The following is a 22,177-nucleotide window of genomic DNA, read 5'->3' as shown; positions in this document are numbered from 1 at the left end:
AGTGAACATTGTTTTACATCTTAAGTTCACAGCAAGCTCATTTGGTGGCAAAACCTGACTTGAACTGGCATGAAGCTAGTTACCATCTTTATTTATTCCATTTAATGTGAATACTTAGATGTTTTCTGATTATGCAATGCTGCCTCATTCTCTGATGGGGATTTTACATAATCTAGTGTAAACACCTCATTGATTTTTTTTTAAATCTGAAAACTCAATTCCAAAGCTCTTTTAGCTTTTTGATAAATACTTTAGTGACAGTGATACTGTAGGATTAGTCCCTATAACCCTCAAGTGTTGGAATGGGCAGATAGTGGTGACTTTGATGCTTTTGTTTTCAGCTTCTAAAACTCCTCTTTTTTTAAATTGAAGTATAACTGACATATCGCAATACATTAGTTTCAGCTGTACAACATAATATGTATACACTGTAAAATGATCATAATAAATCTTGTTAACATCTAGTTAAATTTGTTGTTCATAAGCCATCTAAGTCTGTGGTATTTTGTTATAGCAGTCCAAACAGACTAAGACAATACTATTGTGTGATATATTACTTTAGATACTAGTTTGTACTTTGCTTTGTTTACATCTTTCTTCCATTTCAGGCAGTAGCAGGTGCTTTCTGTTGGGTTAAGAAGTGGCCTGAAGTCAACAGTTTTTTCTGTCTTGTAAAAGCCTAAGCTACCTGAAAGATTAAAGTGACATGCCAAAGCATGGGAGGTGAGGGATGTGTTTAATGTCAAGAGGAAAGTGGGAATGTATAAAGATTCTTTCAGTTAAAGGACAGAAACTCAACTCAAATTGGCGTAAGGAGAAAAGGGAATTTATTTGCCCAAATAACAGAAAAATCCAGCAATAGTTCTGGCTTCAGATACAGCTTGATCTAAAGGCTAAAATGATGTTAACAGGAATCTGTCTCCATTTCTCAGCTTCTTTTCTTCTGTGATGGCTTTATTCTTAGGCAGGTTCTTCATGAGTGGTTGGCAAACTTGGAACATCAGCCCTGTTTTCCCCTCCATGGCTTTCAGCAACCCTAGAGGAAGAACAACTCCCTCCCCGGAGCTCCAGCAAAGACCCAGGCTTGACTTGGTCACATGACATACTCATTCCTGAATCAATCACTATGACTGATTGGCCAGACCTGGCTCTGCATCTTAGTCCTGGAGCCAGACAGAGGGTGAAATCAGCCCCATGAAAAGAGCTATTTTCATTGTTGTTGTATTTGTTTTGCTTCATTTAACCAAAGAAGGGAACACAAGTACTAGGCAAACACGACTCTGAGGAAAGCCAAAGGGGAGAGAAAAGTCCCCAGATAAAGAGGTCAAGAAATCAGATCTGAAAATCAGAGGGAGGCGGGAACCTGCTCAGTGCTTGGCAGCAACACTGGTGAGATGGCAAGACCTAAGAAGAAATGGGTCCTTCCTTGGTACATCCATGGATAAAGTCTAGAGGCATAGGGGCTCCCAGCTCACCAAAGGTTACCATGCCCCAGGTGTGGGATTGGACACAGTAGAACTACTGCAACATTTGGCCTGGAATAGTTGGTGTTTCAGCAGCGATGTGTAGACAGGTGACAAACAACTGGAGGGAACTTTCTAATGTTTGAGCCATGGATCTCTGTACAACCCTAGGGGACCTCAATGACCGACAGACTTCCTACCAACAAGGAAGAAGGGATCTAGTTGTTTTTCTAAACTGCTACAGGGAGGGTAGGGGATATTCTCTTTGGGAAAAGTTCCCTGGGTGCTCAATTCTCAAAAAGGTCCAGATAAAACCAATGGGTGACATGATATAATCCACCAGTCGAGGAAGTGAGCACTATAAAATACCACTTAGTGATGACTGGAGAAAGCTTGACAATGAGCAGGGAATGATGGATGATTAAACACAACTTAAAAATAACATATAATTTTTTTCTTTCAACAAAATACATAATATTCACAAGTTGCTTCTAAGTAGGGGCTACTTTTTATGGTTGTTTGCATTCTGCATCCAGAAGAAGCAAACCATAGATTTAGCTGCTCATGTCTGAGCCAAGAAATCATGCAACTGGGACAGGCTATTTTTATTTCTTTTAGACTAGCTAAACTGGCCATGTGGGACAGCAGAAGTCGTCCCAGATTTGAAGTCAGGGAACTGAGGTTTGAACCCCAGATTCACCAACAGAACTTTGGGTAAATTGTTCACCCTTCTGATCCTTAGGTCTTCTAGTCTATAAAAAATTATCTCCTACTTCACAGGAGGAGAATTAAGGTGACATATGGAAAAATACAACATGAACTTTATGTTAGTTTCTAGCTCTGAACTCTTATGAATGCCACTATGTTTTAACCACAGTACTTTTAAAATTATGAATTGCCTTAATAGAGTAGTTGATATGCTTCAGTTAGAATGTCAGATTACTATGACATTTGGGAAGTTTCTGTTATCTAAAGGCTAAATTCACAGCAGCATTATTTGTAATAGCAAAAACCTGGAAACAACCTAAATGTACAGCAACAGGGGAAGAGAGAAATGCATCTATAGTGTGTGTGTGTATACTATATATACACACTTCATAGAGATATCTGTCTATACAGCCATTAAAAATAAGGATCTATATTTACTGACACAGAAAGATATTCATCATAAATTAAGTTAAAAAAGGAAATAGTGGCAGTTATATATATGATCTTGCTTTTGTTAAAACAACTGACATATCCATCATATATATATATATATATATACACACACACAATATACATCTGTAAACACACTATTCACACACACACAAACACACAACTTAAAGGCTGCAAAATGTCTGAAAGAATAAATGTTAACAGTGGTGATCTCTGGAAGGTGGATTGTGGGAGAGGAATCTTTTAATTTCCTATATTCATTTAAAAAATTTACAGACATGTGTTACTATAAAACCAAACCAAACCAAACCAAAACCCTTTTGTCTCAGTTTAGGGTCATGGTAACTTCCTTCTCTACAACAGCACTTAGGATAGAAAAGTTATCCTGAAAGCAGAAATGAGCTAAAGTATTTGAGTGGTGTGAGTGTGGGTAACTGCAATGTTCAAGTCCATTTTACCCTAACGACATCAGTAAAATACGTAGAAGATGAGGGAGTCGAAGACCTTAGATATGTGGATTATTTTTTCCCCTAGAGCGATTTATTATGGGTAGTGGAAGGGCTTGTCTTTGATGGCTCTTCAACTGCATTTGTATTTTGTCACAGAGGACAAAGCAATGAGTTTTTTTTTTTTTAATTTAAGAAAATGCTCGAATTGTCTTACACAACTAAATATTTAAACAACATGAAAAGAGTGCCAGAGTCAGGACACAGCACCTATTTTACTGACTTGCCCCGACAGATAATAAATAGGGATTGGTTTAATTGTGGCCACATTGGCAATATCTACTTAAAGTGCCATGAGATGGCCAGTTGGGGATAATCACATCTAAAATGAGATAAAAATCCTCGAGTCCATTCCTTTTAGCAGAAATAATTAAAACCATCTTGGCAGAACCAAGTTTTTGCAAAACATACCAAATGTATGGATGGCTTCAAGAGAATGGAGAACTCACAAGCTTGAAGAAACCTCCAGAGAGTTCTCTCAGGATCAACAGGGTGCTGGCGTCGTCCTCGTCCTCTGTGTAAGGATCAGTATTGGAGCACTGTAAGTTCAGTAGTAAAGGGCCTTGAATCCACAGAGAAATCCTAAGGAGGTCAATGAGACTGGTATATTACAGTCAAATACTTACTGATAAGATAACACACTTAACTTATAAAGGCTGACCTGGGCAAGTGTCTGCTTTCAGAAAAAACGTCACCTTAGCAATCCTGGCAGATAGGTGACTTGGCCTTTCCAATTTCCAGAAACACAGATTCATAATTTTCCTTTATAACCTAGCTCCAAATTTAATCATGATAATTCATGCGTAAAGCGCTGTGTCAGATCTCTATGGACGATGAGAAAGCCGCATACCTTGAACTCAAGAGTTTGTGACCTAGTTTTAGACAGGTGTTTAAAAACAGTAGCAACTAACCTTTGAATGTTTGCTATGTGTCAGGAACTTTCCATGCTTTATCTCACTGAAGCCAACAATAACTCTGTGAGGTAGGTACTATGAGGCTCAGTCTACAGATGAGAAAACCAAGGTGCGAAGAGGTTAAGTGATTTATTAAGTGATTTATGGTGGAACTGAGACTTGGGTCCAGGCAGTCTATTTCCCTCTAGTAAATTCTGTTACAGAGGTACAAGCAAAAGAGAAACAAAGCACACACAAAAAATTAAATGTATTTCAGATACAGGAGGGATTAGGTAAACTGCAAGAAGGAGGTCGTACAGGTACAGCTAAGACAGAGAGCAAGGTGTGGTGAAAGAATGGAGGATCGGCTGTTCTGTCAGTAAAGGGTGAAGAGAGAATGAACGGAAAAAAGACTTGAGGAGGCTGAAGCCAGATCACGCTGTTCACTATTACGCTGAAGAAGTTTAGACTTCGTTCCGTAGACGGTGGGCATGACAGGAACTGAGATAAGGAAATGCAAAGCTTTCTTGTGTGTTGACTATTTTGGCAGAAATGATTTGGAGCTGAAGTAGACGGAGATTGGTTGAAGAAAGACTGGTACAAGGGGCTATAGAATTTGAACTGACCTAAGTCAACAACTGTCCAAAGCCTATTTGTCAAAGACATTCTTTCCTACATTGAAAGTTTTTGCTGAGACCTAGTTGTATGAGTTTGGGACAGTTACTAAGCCTTTGTGTCCTTGATTTCTTCATCTGGAAAACGGAAACACTGGATGTGCTCTTTTAGATTTTATCCAACTCTGAAATTTTGAGGCTCATGAAAATCTTCTTCTTGAAATTTGATCTTGGGTGGTCTTAGTTTTTGGAATTGGGCTGATCTGTAGAAACATTGACTGTGCTTGAAAATATCCCAGGGTTTTTTTTTTCCCTCCTGGGAAAAAAACCAAAATTCTAAAAAATAATACAGCATTATGCTTTCTGTCTTTAATACCACTTTATAAATAACTACTTTTATTTTGTTGCTGGGTAACTGTGACCCAGAAGAGTTGACTTTGCATAAAAGGAACCCACAGTCCTCTAGTCTCGGTGTTTTTCCCGTAATCTTCTCATACAGTGGTTAGAATAGAGCTGATGGAAGATGAAGCAAAAATAAGGTATTTTTTAACCCATGTTATTGCTTTTAAAGCCAGTCTGTTACCTTTTCCTACAGCATTACCAAAGAGAAGGAAAAAGTGTTTTCCTCTCCTCTCTTAAGAAGTTCAGTATTAAGTCTACCACCACAATTTCCAGTTGACCCATTCATTGTGTATAGAAAAGAACTCTTCAAATACCGTTAATCTGTGTAATAAATCAGGGTTAAGATCCGAATGGTGTGAAGGTAGGGTGATCAACTCATCCTTGTTTGCCTGAAACGTTCTCAGTTATAGCACTGAAAGTCTCATGTCCCAGGACAGCCCTCAGTCTCAGGCAAACCAGGATGGCTGGTCACCCTAAGAAGATACCCTTAATATCCAGAAGCCAAGAATATCCAAATCCTGCCTTGTCTTAATTCTCCCAATTCCCCATGGGCCGCCTGAAGAGGCCATATAAAGAACCAGCAGCAGCAAAGGGTAAACACAGTGTTTTACTTGATTTCTAGTTATTATTGGGCTGGGCTGACCCCAGTACTCCTAGAGTTACAGTAAAGCTATGATGGAGGTCACAGGTAAGTCTAGAGACCAAAGGCCTCTATGTTGCTCCTTCAACCCAGATTTTAAAATCTTACAAGCTAAGAGACTTTGGCCTGAAATACAGTAGAAACAGAAGACTGAAGCAAAGGTGAAAGGTCTTAAGTTGATGTGCAAGGAAAAAAGAAAAGAAAGATGATTGGCTTTGTGAGCCTTGGTTCAATCTTTTATTGCTGAGTGAGTGCCTCTTCTTATTGGTAAACACAGCCTAATCCATGTTCTAGAATATTAACAGCATCTCTTCCCTAGCAGGGAGCTAGGAGGGAGAGTGGAGGAAGAGAGGGGAGACTTTACCCTGCACAATGCTAATAACAAAACAAAACCAAGAGTGCATGGAATTGTCACTGTGTAAATACGTGAAGCCTCTGTAAGAAATCAATTTGTGAAATAAATTTTAAAATTCAAAGCTTATTTCAAAGTAATAGAAGCCTTTTTAGTTTCTTTAGTAGACAATTTATTTTGATAAACTTGCTCAATAACAAAAATACAAGTGAAGAAAATTATGTTCATTTTATACAGTTTGTATTAACAATTTGTTTTGAAACTATTAATTGAAAAATGTTATAACCAATTAGAAAACAATTCTTAATAAAGTTTGGGGTAATATACAGGCCTTGATCACAAACTTTAAAATCTCTCGAGATGATATAACTAGTAAGTCCTATGTAGAGAATCCAACCTACACAGGCCACTTTTTTCCTTCATATGTTTTTATCCTTCAAAAATTAGTTCTGCAAGACAGCTTACTGTTTTGAATTATGAATGTAAATTTAATATTTTAAAGAAGATCAAAGTGGGTTGATAAAAGTTACTACAATCAGAGTAACTTGCGGCTAGTAGTCTTTTAATAAAGACAAAATAAATGCAACATGTTCTTCCCACGAAGCCCACGATGCAAAATAATAGCTAAGACTAGCATATCCAAAGTTAGTTTCCAATACTTTTTCAGGGTCTTTCCTCTAAATCGATAGATTTTATGTCACCAGGACTATTCATTATTTTACTTAAGAGATTAAACAGTGAATTCACAGAACATCAAGCGGGGGTATCAAAGATTTAGGCAAAAGGGTAAAAACCAATGAAGTGTTTTGGTCATCTAGAACATTAAAAAAAAAAAAAAAAGGGCCGTGCTTCAAAAAGAAAACAAATGAAACAGAAAATAGGTTTATAAGAAGTAAAAGAGTCAGAAACATTACATACACACATTAACAACATAGAACATGGATTACCTTTGGAAAGAATCGTACTGAAATGTTTGCTTTTAATGAATTGAAGATTTTTCATGTTTACAGATGTTTAGGCATGTTCAATAGGAGCTTCCAAAAATTTCAAAATAAGTCTTGTGCAAATAAAACCTGTAAATAGTTTTCAGCAGATTTTACAGTGATGTTCTTAGGTATGAGAAGAATGCACACACTCTAAAAACAATGTAACAGACAAAAGTTTGACAAATGATTGCACCATAAAACAGTGTTTTATATACAGTTTACAAGATATGATTTCCTGCTATAAATTAATACTGTACTATATAGTACTTATTATAGTGACCTTTTTAAAAGCAACTGCTGACAGTTGTCTATCTTTTCACTTACAGGATTTATAGAATTTTATATGAATGAGTCCATTTCAATGTTTGGTCTGGAAGAGTACAAAGATCTGACTTCACACACTACTTGATGGGACGGTTTTAATCCTGGGTTAGAGTGCTGACTGGTTAGAGGGAGCTTTCCCCTATCAGCCCTTTGTGCACTGGACCTCCAAGACAACGATGAAATTAAAGACAATTGAATGGTTCTGTGTAATAGATACAAATAAAACCTTAAATTCTGCAATCTTATATGCAATACCACTGTAAGTGAAAGAAGTAAACAGTGGGGAAATTCTTAGCAGCTGAGAAACTTTCTCTCCCCATGCTCACGATCCAGTTAAAAACATTTTGAGAAACTATTTACAATAAAATTCATCTTTTGGAAGAGTAAGCCTCTTGGTCATATCATAAATTAATTGGAACTATACTTTGCTAACACTTTATTTCAGTGGTATAATGGTGACAACTAAAGCTTTCCTTCAAAGTGATCCATTTGACTGAGGTCCAATCAAATCACAATGGGAACTGCAACCCCAAACGTCCATAGCACACGTCCAGTGGTATTCTTAGAATTGACTAAGCATCATAGTACCTGGGGAAAATGTCTCCCTCAGGCATTTCCCAAAGGATTCTCTGACCCTGGGAAGGAAATGTGTGGCATTTCCCCAGCACACTCAAGGAATGCACCACAGTGGCGGTCCACCTCTTACCCCGACTCCTGAGTGAGCTGAAACACTTTTTTCCCCCACAATAAAATACTGCTGAATTAACACTAACATATCTGAGTGTCAAACGAGCCAGTGTGAAACGCATCAGGCTCCTCCATTTCATACCTTGAGTATCTGAGGAGGCAGCCCCATCTCGGAAGTAATCATTGTGTAATTTATCATCTAGCTTTCAAAGAAACAGTGCATTCGTATCAGTTTGTGTGACGCACGGACTACACGGGACCCTAACTACTGATAGGGACATCTGGGTTGCTGTTGCCGTGAAAGACTCCATTGCCATGAAGGACCCTCCTGCCCCACACTTCAAACGGGAGATTATCTATAGTGTTCACCTGGAAAATCAGCTACGCATTGACATGAAGGCATGGAAATGTGGAGAGGAGAAATACTGTATCTGTGGGTTCAAGGGTTAGCTGCAATGCTTCTTTTAGGAAAAAACATAAAGCTGTGGGTTTGGTACAGCCCTTTAAAGTAAATGCAAAAATGTTAGCTTTTAGCAAACAAAGGCATATAGCATACAAAGAAAATATTGTATTGCTCAGGTTTTTGGTAAAGGAGATATATTAATAATGCTTACAGATAAAAAGAACATAAATTTAATTTTTAATGGCAAAGTGAAGTTAGTGTTAGAAACAGCCAAAATATTAAATTGATATTACTAGTGAATTTTGTATTTATGTAAAGTTGTGCGCTTGAACGTATAAAATGCATTACTAATGTAATAGACCAAGCCAGTAGAAAAAGAGAACCTCTGTACAACAGACAACAGTTGCCAATAATTTAAATAGTGTCAGATTCCCCAAATTATAAGGTTTTACATGATCTTACCTTCTACTATCATATACAAATAAATTAACCCTACAAAGAATTTTAGCTTAACTTAAAATTGCACCTAGAAAGGTATGGGATTATTTGTACCTATTACAAAAACCTGGTAAAATCAAGGGCTGCTACAAAGAATGAGGTAAACTGAAGACTCTCTCCACTATGCAGCCTTCAGATAAATGGCTTTTTTTCTATTGAGTTCTAGGTTTGCACACCACAGTGTTTTGCTAGCAAAGCATTCAGAGTTCTCTTCCAGGAACTGTTTGCATGTGTGTGTATATAAATTTACACACACATACACACACACACATATATACACACTGTATACTGCATCAGCAAAATATATATATTATATATATATTTATATAAATATAAGGAACATTTTCCCCACCCACCCACCCCCAACAACATGTTTCTTAGTGTTTGATTTTTTTTGTACACAGAGAATAGGGAACTTCAGAATTTTTACATACATTTTAGTGAACAAGTTTTGATCTATTGGCTTCTTGGTGCAGTAATGCAATGGCAATCCATTCTGGTGCCAAAGGCTCATACCATGACAAGGAAGCTGTGAACACTAATTTCTTAGGAGGTGAGGCCAGCCCCACATGAACTTCTCTTGTATCCCTCTGGTCCACCATGATTCATAAATACTTAGACTTTTTTTTTCCTCCCTCAAATGAATCATTAGACGTTAAAAATGGAACAACAGAGTCACAAAGGGCCACATGCTTTTCAGTATAAAGCATTCTCCTTCACTAGGTTGCTATCACAGTGCAGACCTGACTGCCTGAAAATGCTCAGGAGACTTAGTCAATATTGTCTGTATTTGGTTATGGAAAAGGCTCTCCTTAATTTTTGTTTTTAAATCCAAAGTGCATAGTGAGAACAAATCAAAGCATTTTTTTTCCTTTTCAGCGTCAGTTTCATCTAAGCGTCTCCCTATGAGAGGACTGCTTAGATATCTTGCCTTTGTCCTGCCCACCCTCCAAAAGTAAAAAAATAAAATAAAATAAAAAATAATAAAAGAGTCAAGCAATTTAGACATTCATCAGCCTGGTAAACAAACTTTGCCGGCAAATAGAAGTCCTACTATTGTAAAGAAAATTGATAAGACAAAAAGTACATATGATGACCCAACTACTGTGTTGTTGGGTAATTTATAAGGTTGACCTCCGACTTCATTGATGTAAAATCCTATCGGAAATATTAGGGCAGCCATACAGAAAAGGATCACTGTAAAACAAACCAAAACACAGCATTAGTAACATGGTTTGGTGATTAAGAAAACAATGAAAATTTGGCACAAAGGAAGTTAATAAGAAGGGTTGTGGATTGATAACATGGTCACAACTTACAACATGGATTACTTATCAAAAGATTTGCATGTACTAGAGATCACATAACATCCCCAAAGCCTAACAATTAAATACAGTAAAAGCTCGGTTAACATTTTAGATACAGTTTCAAATACCAGCATTAAGGAAGGCCTCCAAACCTACTAAGTGCTTGCATATACAATTCTTGACCATTTAAAGTAGTGACCAAGGGCTCTGGCTAGTGTCAGATGGGGGCTACATTTTGGCTCTACTACTTACTAATGGTGTAATTTCAGGCTTCTGAAATTCTGAAAATGGGTAAATAGTAGAAGGATAAACAAAACAATGTCAAGTCCCTGAAACAGTGCCAGGTGGGTAGTAAGTGCTGAATAAATGCTTCATGTCACTGTCATCCTAGTTATTATTTTGCCAACTCTCTGCTCTCTCAGGTGGCATTATTTAGAAGGAATTGAGAAAAGGTACATACAAATATAAGTACCATTTATCTTACCCTGATTTAAAATCAGCTAGTGGAAAGAACCACAGGCTTCTGGGATGAGAAGCAAGTTGTCAGAGTGGCTATCTCTCACCATGGACAACGTCCCCCCAAAACAAACAAACAAAGACAAAAAACCCCCCAGGTTTCTGAATACACACAGTTTAAAAGTAGGGGAGGGTGGGAAAACCTATGAATTCTGTATACAAACACAATGAAATATATTATTTGCTAACATGTTTTTATAAAGATATCAGAAAACCCAGTGTCTGGGTAGAAGAAATCCCGCAGTCGACTGTTTTATGAAACAGCAAGCTGCCCTGTGCTACTAAAGAAACGCTCTTCTTAGGGAATACAAATTACCTTTAGATAGTCTGGCTTTCCCAATAACATATTTTATGCTTTTTGAAAGCACAGATATCAAATGTTCATAGTTCTTCAAATTTCTTTGAAGGCAGAAACATTTCTTCAGTGCAAAGTAAAGACAGACTAGTACAGTTATTTCCATTATTAACTAAATGAGAAAACTTCGGAGTTAAACCCATCCCCAGCAATACTGACTAGAGTCCTGGATAAACATACCAGCTGACATGCCCTAAATTATTTTTGTGTTAATCAAAAAAATTTAATAAGAGTCCTGAAAAAGCCAATTAGGCATATTTGGCTCCAGAAATGCATTAAAAAGTAACATTTTCTTAAGTAATGCATTAGCTTAAGAAAACACACCAGTACTTTTACTTGCTTTGCACAATTTAGGTGGATTATTTTATATTAAACAGACATAGAGCCTGTTTCATTATGGGAAAGCGACCACACCAAATAATGCTGCGTAGTGAATTTAGATTCCTTTGGGTATCTACTATAGAAAAAAGTGGAAAATTCAGGCATTAAGTATTAGAACTTTTGGCCTTTCTGTTGCATAGTTAGCAACAAATAACTTTATTAGTGCTGCCAATGCCCCCTTTTCAGTGTTATCTGTCACCAATCTCTAGTGGTTCTTATGCCTTAATATGGTTTGAAAAATAAAATGAAACCACAATCTAATAAAAAGCAATGGGACATTACTGTTTTAAAAACAATTTGTTCTTTAATGTTGATTAATCTAACCTCAGGAAACGCTAAAATAATTTAGAAGTGCTTTAGAGACATGTAGACATTACAGCTGTTCATTCTGTTAACTGATGTGCCAACTTCATTCCTATCCTTTCCTATTTTCTACTATAAAATAAAAATCTATCCTCTATAATGGAGTAATCATTTTAATAACCATATTTAAAGCAAGGTTTAATATTTTACAAATGTTAAATATTTTCCAAATTGGTTAGGAAAAGCTTAATCAAATTTCAAGGAAGCAATGAACTCCTAATTCAATCCAATATTGGTTCTTAATCCAAGGAATTAGGTTCTCTATACTTCATGGGGAGATTTAATGTTGGTAGATGAAGTTTTTTTTTTTTTTTTTTTAAAGCTATTGAGACCTGTGAAGCTACTTTAGATCTTAAAATATTGTTAATGCTGAAAATATCTATCAACTTTAGACAATTAAATTCTGGGTCCTAAATAAGTCTGTAAAGACATAACTTCATATCCGCTATGGCATAGATTTCTTGGTAAAAGTCAGATATTTGGTCTACTGGTAGATAGATGAGTAAATTAGGGTGGCAAAAGCAAGGAGGAGTCAGGCTTGAAGGAAAAGACGGATCTTTGTCACCTTTGCCCCCATTGGTGAGCCCCATCATGTGTGGCTCTCCTTTGAGAGATACTGTATAAACCCGTTAGCTTTGTATTCTTACCAAAACTACAGCTTAACTGGAATAGAAATAATACGATAAAGATGAAGCCCATTTTCAAAGGCTGAACAGAAACACTAGGGGGAGCCCAATCCCTCTCATGACTGCCACTCTAGGAGACTAGCTCTGGTAACAAAAGCAATGTATTTAAGGAAGCTAAGAGTTAATGCGGCTCTATGCTTACTTAGATGGTATCAACTCCAAGATATATTGTTGAACCAAAAAAAAAAGGTACAAAATAGTATAAGTAAAATAAATAAACATATACTTACAGAACACTCACACATATATATATATATATATTTCTATGCATAGAACACCTCTGGTAGGAAACTCCATAAACTGGTAAGAATGGTTGCTTCCAGGAAAGTATTAGATAACTTGATAACAGGGCCTGAGACTTACTTTTCACTTGGTGACCCTTTCATGGGCTTTGAATTATGTATCATGCAAATATTATTTTAAAAAGTTATATTATTTAACTGAAAAGTAAAGGAAAAACACCCTGCATGTGGAGGTAGCTATACATTAAATACATACTTAAATATTCTCTGAAGGGGGATGAAAAAGATAATCATAGTTCTTTCCCTTTATTGGGTCACAAGAACCAATGGCTCATGTGAGCATCTTAATGCTTTCTCTGACTCATATTCTTTGCTAATTTATATTTTAGATTTTTGGTATTCAGAGCATATGCATCCCATATTTCAACTAAATCCATGAACTGAATCCTTCCTTGATTTTATTTTACTCCTTGAAGAGTGAACTCCATCTGGATAAGTAATTGTATTGATGAGTAAAGATTTTCTTTAAATTCCTAATCAATACCCTTTAATTTAGCATCTATATAACCTGTCTCTATAACCACCTCCAGACCCTACTGTTTAGAAAAGAATTGTCTCAGGAGGTCTGTTTCACCTCAGACAAGATCATCAACTTGTCTCACATTTCTTAACAAGGATAAAGAAAAGTTTTTATGTCAATGGCAACTTGACCTAAATTTTAAAATTAAGGGAGATATAGAGACAAAAATAAAACAACAGATTCAGAAACATGTACATTCTCTAAAGAGCGAGTTTCACAGAGAGAGGAGAAACAGACTCATGAACTAATATCCCTACCCTTTGAGCTTTAAGAATAAATTGAGTTTCAACCTTAATAGGGATACATGGGTTATGCCTTCCCCATCATACAAGTTCTACATGACAGGACCAAGTGAAAGTTAGCTGTGTTATGATATTCTTTTTTTAAAAAAAAAACTTATGAAAACCTCAAATGATTTAAGATATTGAATTAGAAATTAATCCCATAGTGTTTGGCACAGGTATAGTTACCCTGTTCTTTAGAGCAGGGTTCCTCAACAGGCCCTACTGTCATTTGATGCCTGATAGGTCTTTGCTGTGGGGGCTGTTCTGTGCATCTGTAGGAGGTTTAGCAGCATCCCTGGCTTCTATCCAGTGGCTGCCAGTAGCATCCCCCTAGTTGTGACAATCAAAAATATTTCCAGACACTGACAAATGTCCCAAAATTGCTTTAGAAAGAAAGCAGAATTACAGAAATATCTTTCCTTTGTGCATTTTTGTTGCTTTTAACTTAAGAAAAGCTTCTGTTGTGTTTTAAAATTAAACCAAGTTTGCAAAGTACAAGAGAATGTGTAATATGTAAATATATCATCCCCTTGGGCATAGCTTAATGAGGTAAGAAATGTTGATAAACAATTATTAAATAACCAAATGTGTTGGTTTTTCAACGGTCACATAACAATTAACAGTAGAAACTCAAAATCAATAATATTAAAAAACAAATCACCACCTTAATCTAATTTATATTTCTGTGTATTTCCTTTTAGATTTATCTTTATTTGATAGAAGATACCAGTACCTTTAAGAAGAGGAAGAGACTCAGGTTAGCGGTAGCTCTGAGTCACAGATCTGGTACACTTACGTCACAACGTGAGCAAAGAAAAAAAAAAAAAGAAATCATTAAAATAGCGTTTCATACAAGGCAATTAAAGTTTTGGATGTCCTGGTCTTGTAGTGAGAATTCTGAAGAGCTGATGGGACTGTGCAGAGTCTATGTGACGGCCGTACGCAGCGGTGTTCTTTGATGATTAGCCTTTATTACTGATTCTTGATTATCTTCATAAAATTACCAGTATGAGTGCCTTCTAGACTAACTTAGTAAGCACAGGTTACTTACTTCCAGTGAATGCTATCCATCGAGCATATTTTGTAGCTTCTCTTCGCCAGTGGGAAGCCACCAGCAAACCACATGTGACAGTCAATGAAATGATTCCCATGATGATAAAAAATAGTGTCGTGACCCACTCCGGGGGAAGCCGAGGCGGGATGCACGTCCGGTCTCGTCCGTGGATTGTTTGACACTGTCGCACAAGGCCCACAGTGAGTGCTCCTGGGGAGACGCAAAAGGTGGGAATATTTTAGTGGGTTTGGCACACGCAGGGAATAACCCCTGCAACACCCTTTAGTCCTTAAATCTCATTTCTCCGTGTGGGTCATTCAAGCACTCAGCCTCCACCGAGGCCTACTCCTTAGAATTCTCCTATAGTTCACGATGTAGTAACACTGGGCTTAACGTACAAAATGAACTTAAAAAAAAAAACCTCACAAGTCACAGAAGGCAATTCGTTCAGTCATTCATTAAATACTTCTGAGTACTTGCGTCAGGCGCTTTTCTAGGCTCAGGGAAACAACAGTGGACAAGACAGATGAGGGGCCTGCTCTTGCTGAGCTTACGTGCTAGCAGAAAGAACTGGAACTTTTTTGTTCCCAGATCCAAGACTCAATGTATATTATTTTATTTTGTCTGAGGATAAACACACTTTTTAAAAAAATGAAAGCAAACATGAAATATGTCCAAGTGTAATATATAAATAGAATTAAATAACAGATTAAATACTAGAGCCAATATACTTTACTAAACTTAAACGGTCTAAGAATATTACAACATAAGTACTTTTCCATTAAATTCAAGAAAATGTTAGAAAAACTAGTAGGTTTATCCCATTTAGTAAGGTCGGCAATTTTTCTACAACGTACAAGTGTTCACATCGCCAAACTATTACTAGCATGCTTCAGTCGAAAACTGTAAAGGAATTAGTGATAATTTTTAAAGTGCCCCTCTCCAATTTAAAGAACATGAAAGTGGCTTTTGTAAAACATCAAGTGCTATTTTTACACAAATATGTTCTCATGCCAAACCCAAGGAGCCCCTCTATCAAATTTTTAACTGATATACAGAAACCTAGATAAGGAAGACGAAAAAGTATTTTATCCTCCTCTCCACTAAGAAGGGTAATTAAAATGTTACTTTTGAGTAAACGTTGTTTGCTTCCCCTTTAAGAGCAACTGCAAATGGGAAAACAGTTGCCAAAAGTACAAGAAAAGAAATTTCTGGAGCCACTGGAAACATAATAGATGTCTGCATCTTTTTTGGGGCTTATTTTCTCATTATCAGTAACAACAACAACTACCACAAAAAGACATTAACCTCAAAATCACAGCACTTTCCATGAACAAGTGCCTTTTTTGAGGACAGTCAGTAAAATTCTTAGAGGCATGTTGATAAGATGCCCTGAGTGGGAGAGGACAGACCAGGACTGGATCTGTATACACAGATGTATACGTGGGTACGTGGGGCTGTTGGAAGGAAGGGGCTTTCCTGCAACTTGCATTAGTACATTTTTAGAAATAATCAATGTGTTCAAAGAAAACAAAGCGAAAAATCAGCTCTGCTCTCAAAATTGAGATGTACTCTTTTTCTCTAATGCTAACTCTGACTGTAACTCTTTTGAAAGAGTAGAAGAAGATAACTCAAACAAATTGTACCTTTCTCTCAAATCATTCAGTAATTAGGCCCTTGCGCATAGGTGCAAATGGCCTTATAATTATGCGATCATCCGCAGCAGGACGGAAGCAGATGAGGGGTGGGAGAGGAATCTAAAGAGAGCAGACCTCCCCAGGAACCCCACGCTATTGTTCCTTCTAACTGCTGTTGGAGCGAAGTGACTTCATAGGCCAAAGAGAAGTAAATCAGTTCAAAGTTTTTGACAATCCCTTGTAACCTTTAAAGTACCGTGGTAATTCCTTGAAACCAGAGAAGGGGAGAGGTTAGGGGTACTAGAAGCCAGAGAGTTGCATACTTGTTCTTAAAATGAAACACTAAAAAGTTTTCATGAAAAGACAACTTGGGGGGAGGGCGTGTCTTATTATGATAAAGCATTTTATTGTAATTTTGGAAATAACAAAGGCATTCACAGCAGTGCTCAAGCACTCCTGACAGGAAACCACTCCTGATCACTCAGCAAAAAACTTCTAACAAATTACCCTCTGTAGTCACTATCCCATTTATAAGAGCTGTAATTACTATAAGACTAGACAACAGGCAATGAAAGACTCTGGTAAAATTCAATAGTATAGATTCTGATTACAGCAACAATTTTTCTTCACAACTTAATTTAAAATATAAAGAAAGTTTCACTGGCAATTCTATGTAGCTAGTGGACTTAGATTACGTTTTTTCTCTTTTTTCTTTTTTTGCTGGCAAATATTTAAGGCTGTAGGTTCAGTAATTCATACCTAAAACATCTCTCCTTCAAAATATTTCTAAGTATCCTCATGTTGCCTCTCTTAACTCTCCGTTTATGGACATGGAGGAGCATTAGGGCTCAAATTGAACTTCCTGTGCCTGTAGATTGCTAAGCTTTCTGCGTAGGATTGTTTTTCCCTCCTCTCCTGACTGGCATACCACATCAAGTGAATACGAATAGAACAAGTAAGAAAATGAAAATTATAGCTATGCTTTCCATAAACCAAATGGAACTAACTTGACAGATGTTCAGTTTTAAAAGATTTATGCTCCGGTATTTACCGAAGTCCTTAACACCACAAATCAAGACCAATATCCAACAGCTACATTCTGGAAGAAAAGAAAGCTAACTAACAACAAGAAGGTATACTGTATGTAAGAAAATCAATTCACAAATATTTTACTGAGTGTCTCTTACATTCTCAGGATTATTGTAGTGGTCTAAGATTCCAAAACTAATATTCTGTCACACCTTCAGTGAGAATACTTTCCTTAAGTAAAGTATACAAGGGCTAGAGCAAACATTGGCTGGTCAACACTGTTGCTAAAATTCATTTTCTTGAGTAAGATTCTAAGGCAACATAATTTATATCAGAGTCACATATTTCCCATAAGCTGTCTGGGCGTAGGGATCTGCAAGGGTAACTGTGCTGTTACTACTTACTGAATCTTATAAATTCAGGTAACTTTTCCACCAGGTCTTTAAATTTCACCTTTTACCTCAAAGAATTATCTCCCGCCTATATAGTCAAATCCATCACTCACACTGACTAGCCAAGATCTTTTACATCCCTCAGATTCTCTTAACACATTTAGACTGTATCACATAATCACGCACTTGATTTTGAGGTAGCCTATTTTAACCCCAAACAGACAATGAGCTTTTCAGGAGGGAACTGACCCTTCTACCTCATCGGAAACCCCCAGAATGGCCCACTCTGCAGGCCATTAATTGAATTAAAAACAAGCTAAATTTTAAGATCATGCTGCATTAACTAGGTCCTCATATAGAACTGTCTCAGTGTGATTCCTGAAGTACACTAAATTAAACATAAACTCAGCCATTCACTGATTTTTGTTTTATCCAACAAGTCTTTTGCTTCTTGAAGGGGCCTGTAATTTCATTCCCCAAACAGCCAATCCATCTTTACCCTGCAGCTGTTTCCTAGGTAACCAATCCAGCCAAATAAAAGACTTGAACACAATAGGGAAAAGGAAACCAACTAGGAACTACAGCATCCCACATGCTTCTTAATATGTTACCTGTGTATCATACATACAAAAGGAAGTCATAATGAGTCTTACTCCGTTACATGGGGTATTTTAACAAAGAGGTTTTTCACACCTATCATCTATCGATCCAGACACTGTTGAAACGATTTAGCATTTTCTATTTAAGTCAGATCCTAGCAGCTCATACTTTAAATGAGCAGAAGCACAAGCACAGAAAATACGAGTCTACAGGTAACTTTAAAACCTCACATATTTAATACTTACCTCCAAAAGCACTGCTAGTGATGATTCTTTTTATCAACTGTGATTTCTGGGTTCTACCTGAAGATGTGGGTGCTTATAAATAGTGAGCTGGCCAAAAAGAATGACCGGGTGAAACAAGGAATCTTAATAAACCTTACACAGGCAGTATCGGAAAACGTGAGTAACATAATAGGTTCATTACGCCAGTCCCGAGTGTTCACTACAGTAAGTGTCCCTTTCTGTTACTCCCACCTGTTCTTATACCTCCCTGGCACTTTCAGTCACTGACCCCTATTTTCTCCCCGTCCATCACTTTCCTAATGTCTTCACTTCTTTCCCTATCATATTACCATCTAATTTCTATCTTTTTACTGAACCCACTTGGCAAAAACTATGAACTCTGATTTAACATAAATTTTTCCCTTCTTGCACTTCCTTCCAGGATGCTGAATGCTGATGAAGAAAATCATATACCAGAGCAGAGGGGTGAACTCTAAATTCCTAAGTTTCAACCTCAGGACCATCACCACTAACCGGAAACTAGTTAGATTTCCCTAATTCAGCGCCTCCCCATTCTCCTCTGTGGCCATTCCAGGTCTGCTGCACTCTCCCTCAATGTCAGAACCATCCACCGAGATAGAGGCCATCAGACAGCACCCCCTCAACTGTCCACCATCAAAACTTACGAATTCATCTGCACACATTTGTTCTTTCATCCTGTTGATCTTTCTCCCTTTGTTTTGGACCCCATTCCCTCTCACTTTCCTTGAGAGGCTGCCTAACTTACTATTTTCTTTTTCTTCTGGATTGCAAAATTGTTTGAATGTGCTTAAGTCTCCTTTATCATAAAGCAAAACTATCCCATCATGCCAAGCCATCCCTTGGTATCATCAGGCTTGTGTTTCTGTCTGCTCTGCTTGGGCTTCTTTGTCCGCTAGCCTTGTCAAGAGTTCCTGTCTCCACTTCCTAGAGTCTCCTTCACTTTTTTTTTTTTTTGGTAAATTTTTTTCTTTTTCTTTTCCCCCTTCACTCTTTATAATCTACTGCAGCGTGGCTTTTGCCTCAACCACCCCACTGAAACAGCTCTTGCCAGGCTCATTCATTCTATACTGCTGACTCTAATGGATATTTCTAAGTCTTTTCCTTAACATTTTAGCAGCATCTGATATAGCTCCTTAAAATACATTTCCTTTGGTTTTGGTGACTCTATGTTCTATTTATTTTCCTCATACCTCTTTAGTTTTTCCTTCTCCTTTTGCACAGACACATTTTTCTCTACTGTGCAATGAAATTTGGTGTTCTTTAGGGATCTTTGTTGGATCTAGTTTTTCATCTACACTCTGTCCTCTAAGTCCAAATGGCCTACAAAGGTGTAGATGATATTGCTTCTACTTTTTTCTTTTTTCATATTTGGTGCTTAAATTCCTTTTTTTTTTTTTTTTTTGGCTTGAAAATTTTTTTTGGAGGGGGTAGCAATTAGGTTGGTTTGTTCGTTCGTTTATTTTTTAATGGAAGTACTGGGGATTGAACCCAGAACCTTGTGCATGCTGGGAGTGTGCTCTACCACTGAGCTATACCCTCCCCACAATGCTCAAGTTCTTAAATTAATTCTTAAATCATCTCTAACACACCAGGCCTTCATATTTGCCGTTCCCTCTGCCTCCAAAATCTTCTCCTGGCTACCACCTATGACTCAAAATTCCAGTTGCAGCTTAGAAGTCACTTCTGGGAAGTCTTCCTCAACAAGCTCTTGCATACCCATTCTGGGCTGACTGCCTATCTTCTATGCTTCCATGGCCCCCATCAAAGCTCTATAACTTTCTCTTTATTGAACCTGAGGAGGTGGTGGGAAATTCCAAATTTGTAGCCAGGTCAGAAGTGGGATCCCCCCTGAACTTGTGGCAGTGTCTGAATTGGGGGCAGTCTTGTGGAGGACAGAACCCTTAACTTGTAGGAGCTTTGCTAACTCTAGGTAGCTAATGTCAGAATTGAACTGTATTACGGTGTACTTAGTTGGAATTAAACAGAATACATATATTTCATCAAAAGCTTGTACATGAACATTCATAGCAGCATTATTCATAATAGCAAAAAAGTAGAAACCACCCAAATGTCCATCAACTGATAAACAAAATCCATACAACAGAATATTATCTAGGAATTAAAAAAAAAAAAGCAGTGATACAAGCTACAACATGGATAAACCCTATGTTAAGTGAAAGAAGCCAGACACCTAAGACTCCATATTACATTATTCCATTAATATGAAATATTTAGAATAGGTTAAACCCAGAGACAGGAAGATTAGTGGATGCCAGGGGGTAGGGGAGGAGGAACTGGGAAGTTTGGGGTTTCTTTTTCTTGAGATGATGCAAATACTCTGGAACTAGATACTGGCGATGGTTGTTCAATATGTGATATACTAAAAATCACTGAATTGTACACTTTAAAATGGTTTTATCTCATAAGAAATGCAACAACTTAGATATACTAACTCAATTTCAATAGTACATCAAAACTTTGCTCCAATATCCCTCTATTTCCTCCTTTTCTTTTGCAGTATTATCATGTAAATCACTAGACATTATAAGACCATCAACATAGTTTTATAATTACTGCTTTATTTTAAAGAGTAAAGAGTTACAAACAAAAAGATACTGTTATATGCATCTGTGTAGTTACACTAATGGTGCTCTATTTCTTCATGTGGATTCACAACACTTTTTATTTCAGTTTGAAGACTCCTTTCAGTATTTCTTATAGGACAGGTCTGCTAGGGATGGATTTTCTGTTTATCTTTGAATGTCTTAATTCCTCCTTCATATTTGAAGGATAGTTTTGTAGAATTCTCAGTCGAAAGTCTGTTCCTTGCAGCATTTTGAATATGTTATCTCACTGCTCTTTGGCTTCATGGTTTCCGATGAGAAGTCAGTTGTTAATGGTATTAAGGATCCCTTGTACATGAGGATTCACTTTTTCTCCTGATGTTTTCAAGATTTTCTTTATGTCTTAGGCTTCGGACCATCTGACTATGGTATGTCTAGGTGTGGATCACTTTGACTCTATCCTATTTGGAATTTGTTGTGATTCTTCAACAAGCAGATTAAAGTTTTTCATCAAATTGAAGAGATTTTGGCTATTATTTCTTCAAATATTCTTTATGCCCCTTTCTCTTTCCCCTCCTGGGACTTCCATTATATGTATGCTAGAATACAGTAGTGCCCTCTTATCCATACTTTCCCTTTCTGAGGTTTCAGTTATCTGCAGTCAAACACAGTCCAAAAATATTAAGTGGAAAATTCCAGAAATAAAAAAACCAGTTCATTAGTTTTAAACTGCATGCTGTTTTGAGTAAAGTGTGATGAAATCTTGTGCCATCTGGCTCCATCCCGCCTGGGATATGAATCATCCTATTGTCCAGTGCATCCACGCTGTACAGGCCTGTTAGTTACTTACTGGTCATCTCAGTTATCAAATGGACTGTGCAGTACTGCAGTGCTTGTGTTCAAGGAACCCTTATTGTACTTAGCAATGGCCCCAAAGGGCCAAACCAGTGATGCTGGCAATTCCAATATGCCAAAGAGAAACTGTAAGGTGCTTC

General features: G+C 37.2%; 1 protein-coding gene across 1 annotated transcript in view; it reads right to left on the bottom strand.

Moving 5' to 3' along the window:
* Positions 1–804: 804 nt before the first annotated feature.
* The window catches only part of MOSMO (modulator of smoothened), a 43,017-nt gene continuing 21,644 nt past the window's right edge, over positions 805–22,177 (bottom strand). The window contains exons 2-3 of the mRNA XM_031433073.2: positions 14,692–14,904; positions 805–10,123 (exon numbers count right to left, since the gene is read on the bottom strand). Of these exons, the coding sequence (XP_031288933.2) occupies positions 9,939–10,123; positions 14,692–14,904 (398 nt within the window). The 3' untranslated portion in view covers positions 805–9,938. The remainder of the gene's footprint in view (positions 10,124–14,691; positions 14,905–22,177) is intronic.

Source organism: Camelus dromedarius, chromosome 24, assembly GCF_036321535.1.
Source record: "Camelus dromedarius isolate mCamDro1 chromosome 24, mCamDro1.pat, whole genome shotgun sequence".
NCBI lineage: Eukaryota > Metazoa > Chordata > Mammalia > Artiodactyla > Camelidae > Camelus > Camelus dromedarius.
Note: the sequence above shows the minus strand (reverse complement) of the source record. Positions and strands in the feature narration are given on the sequence as shown.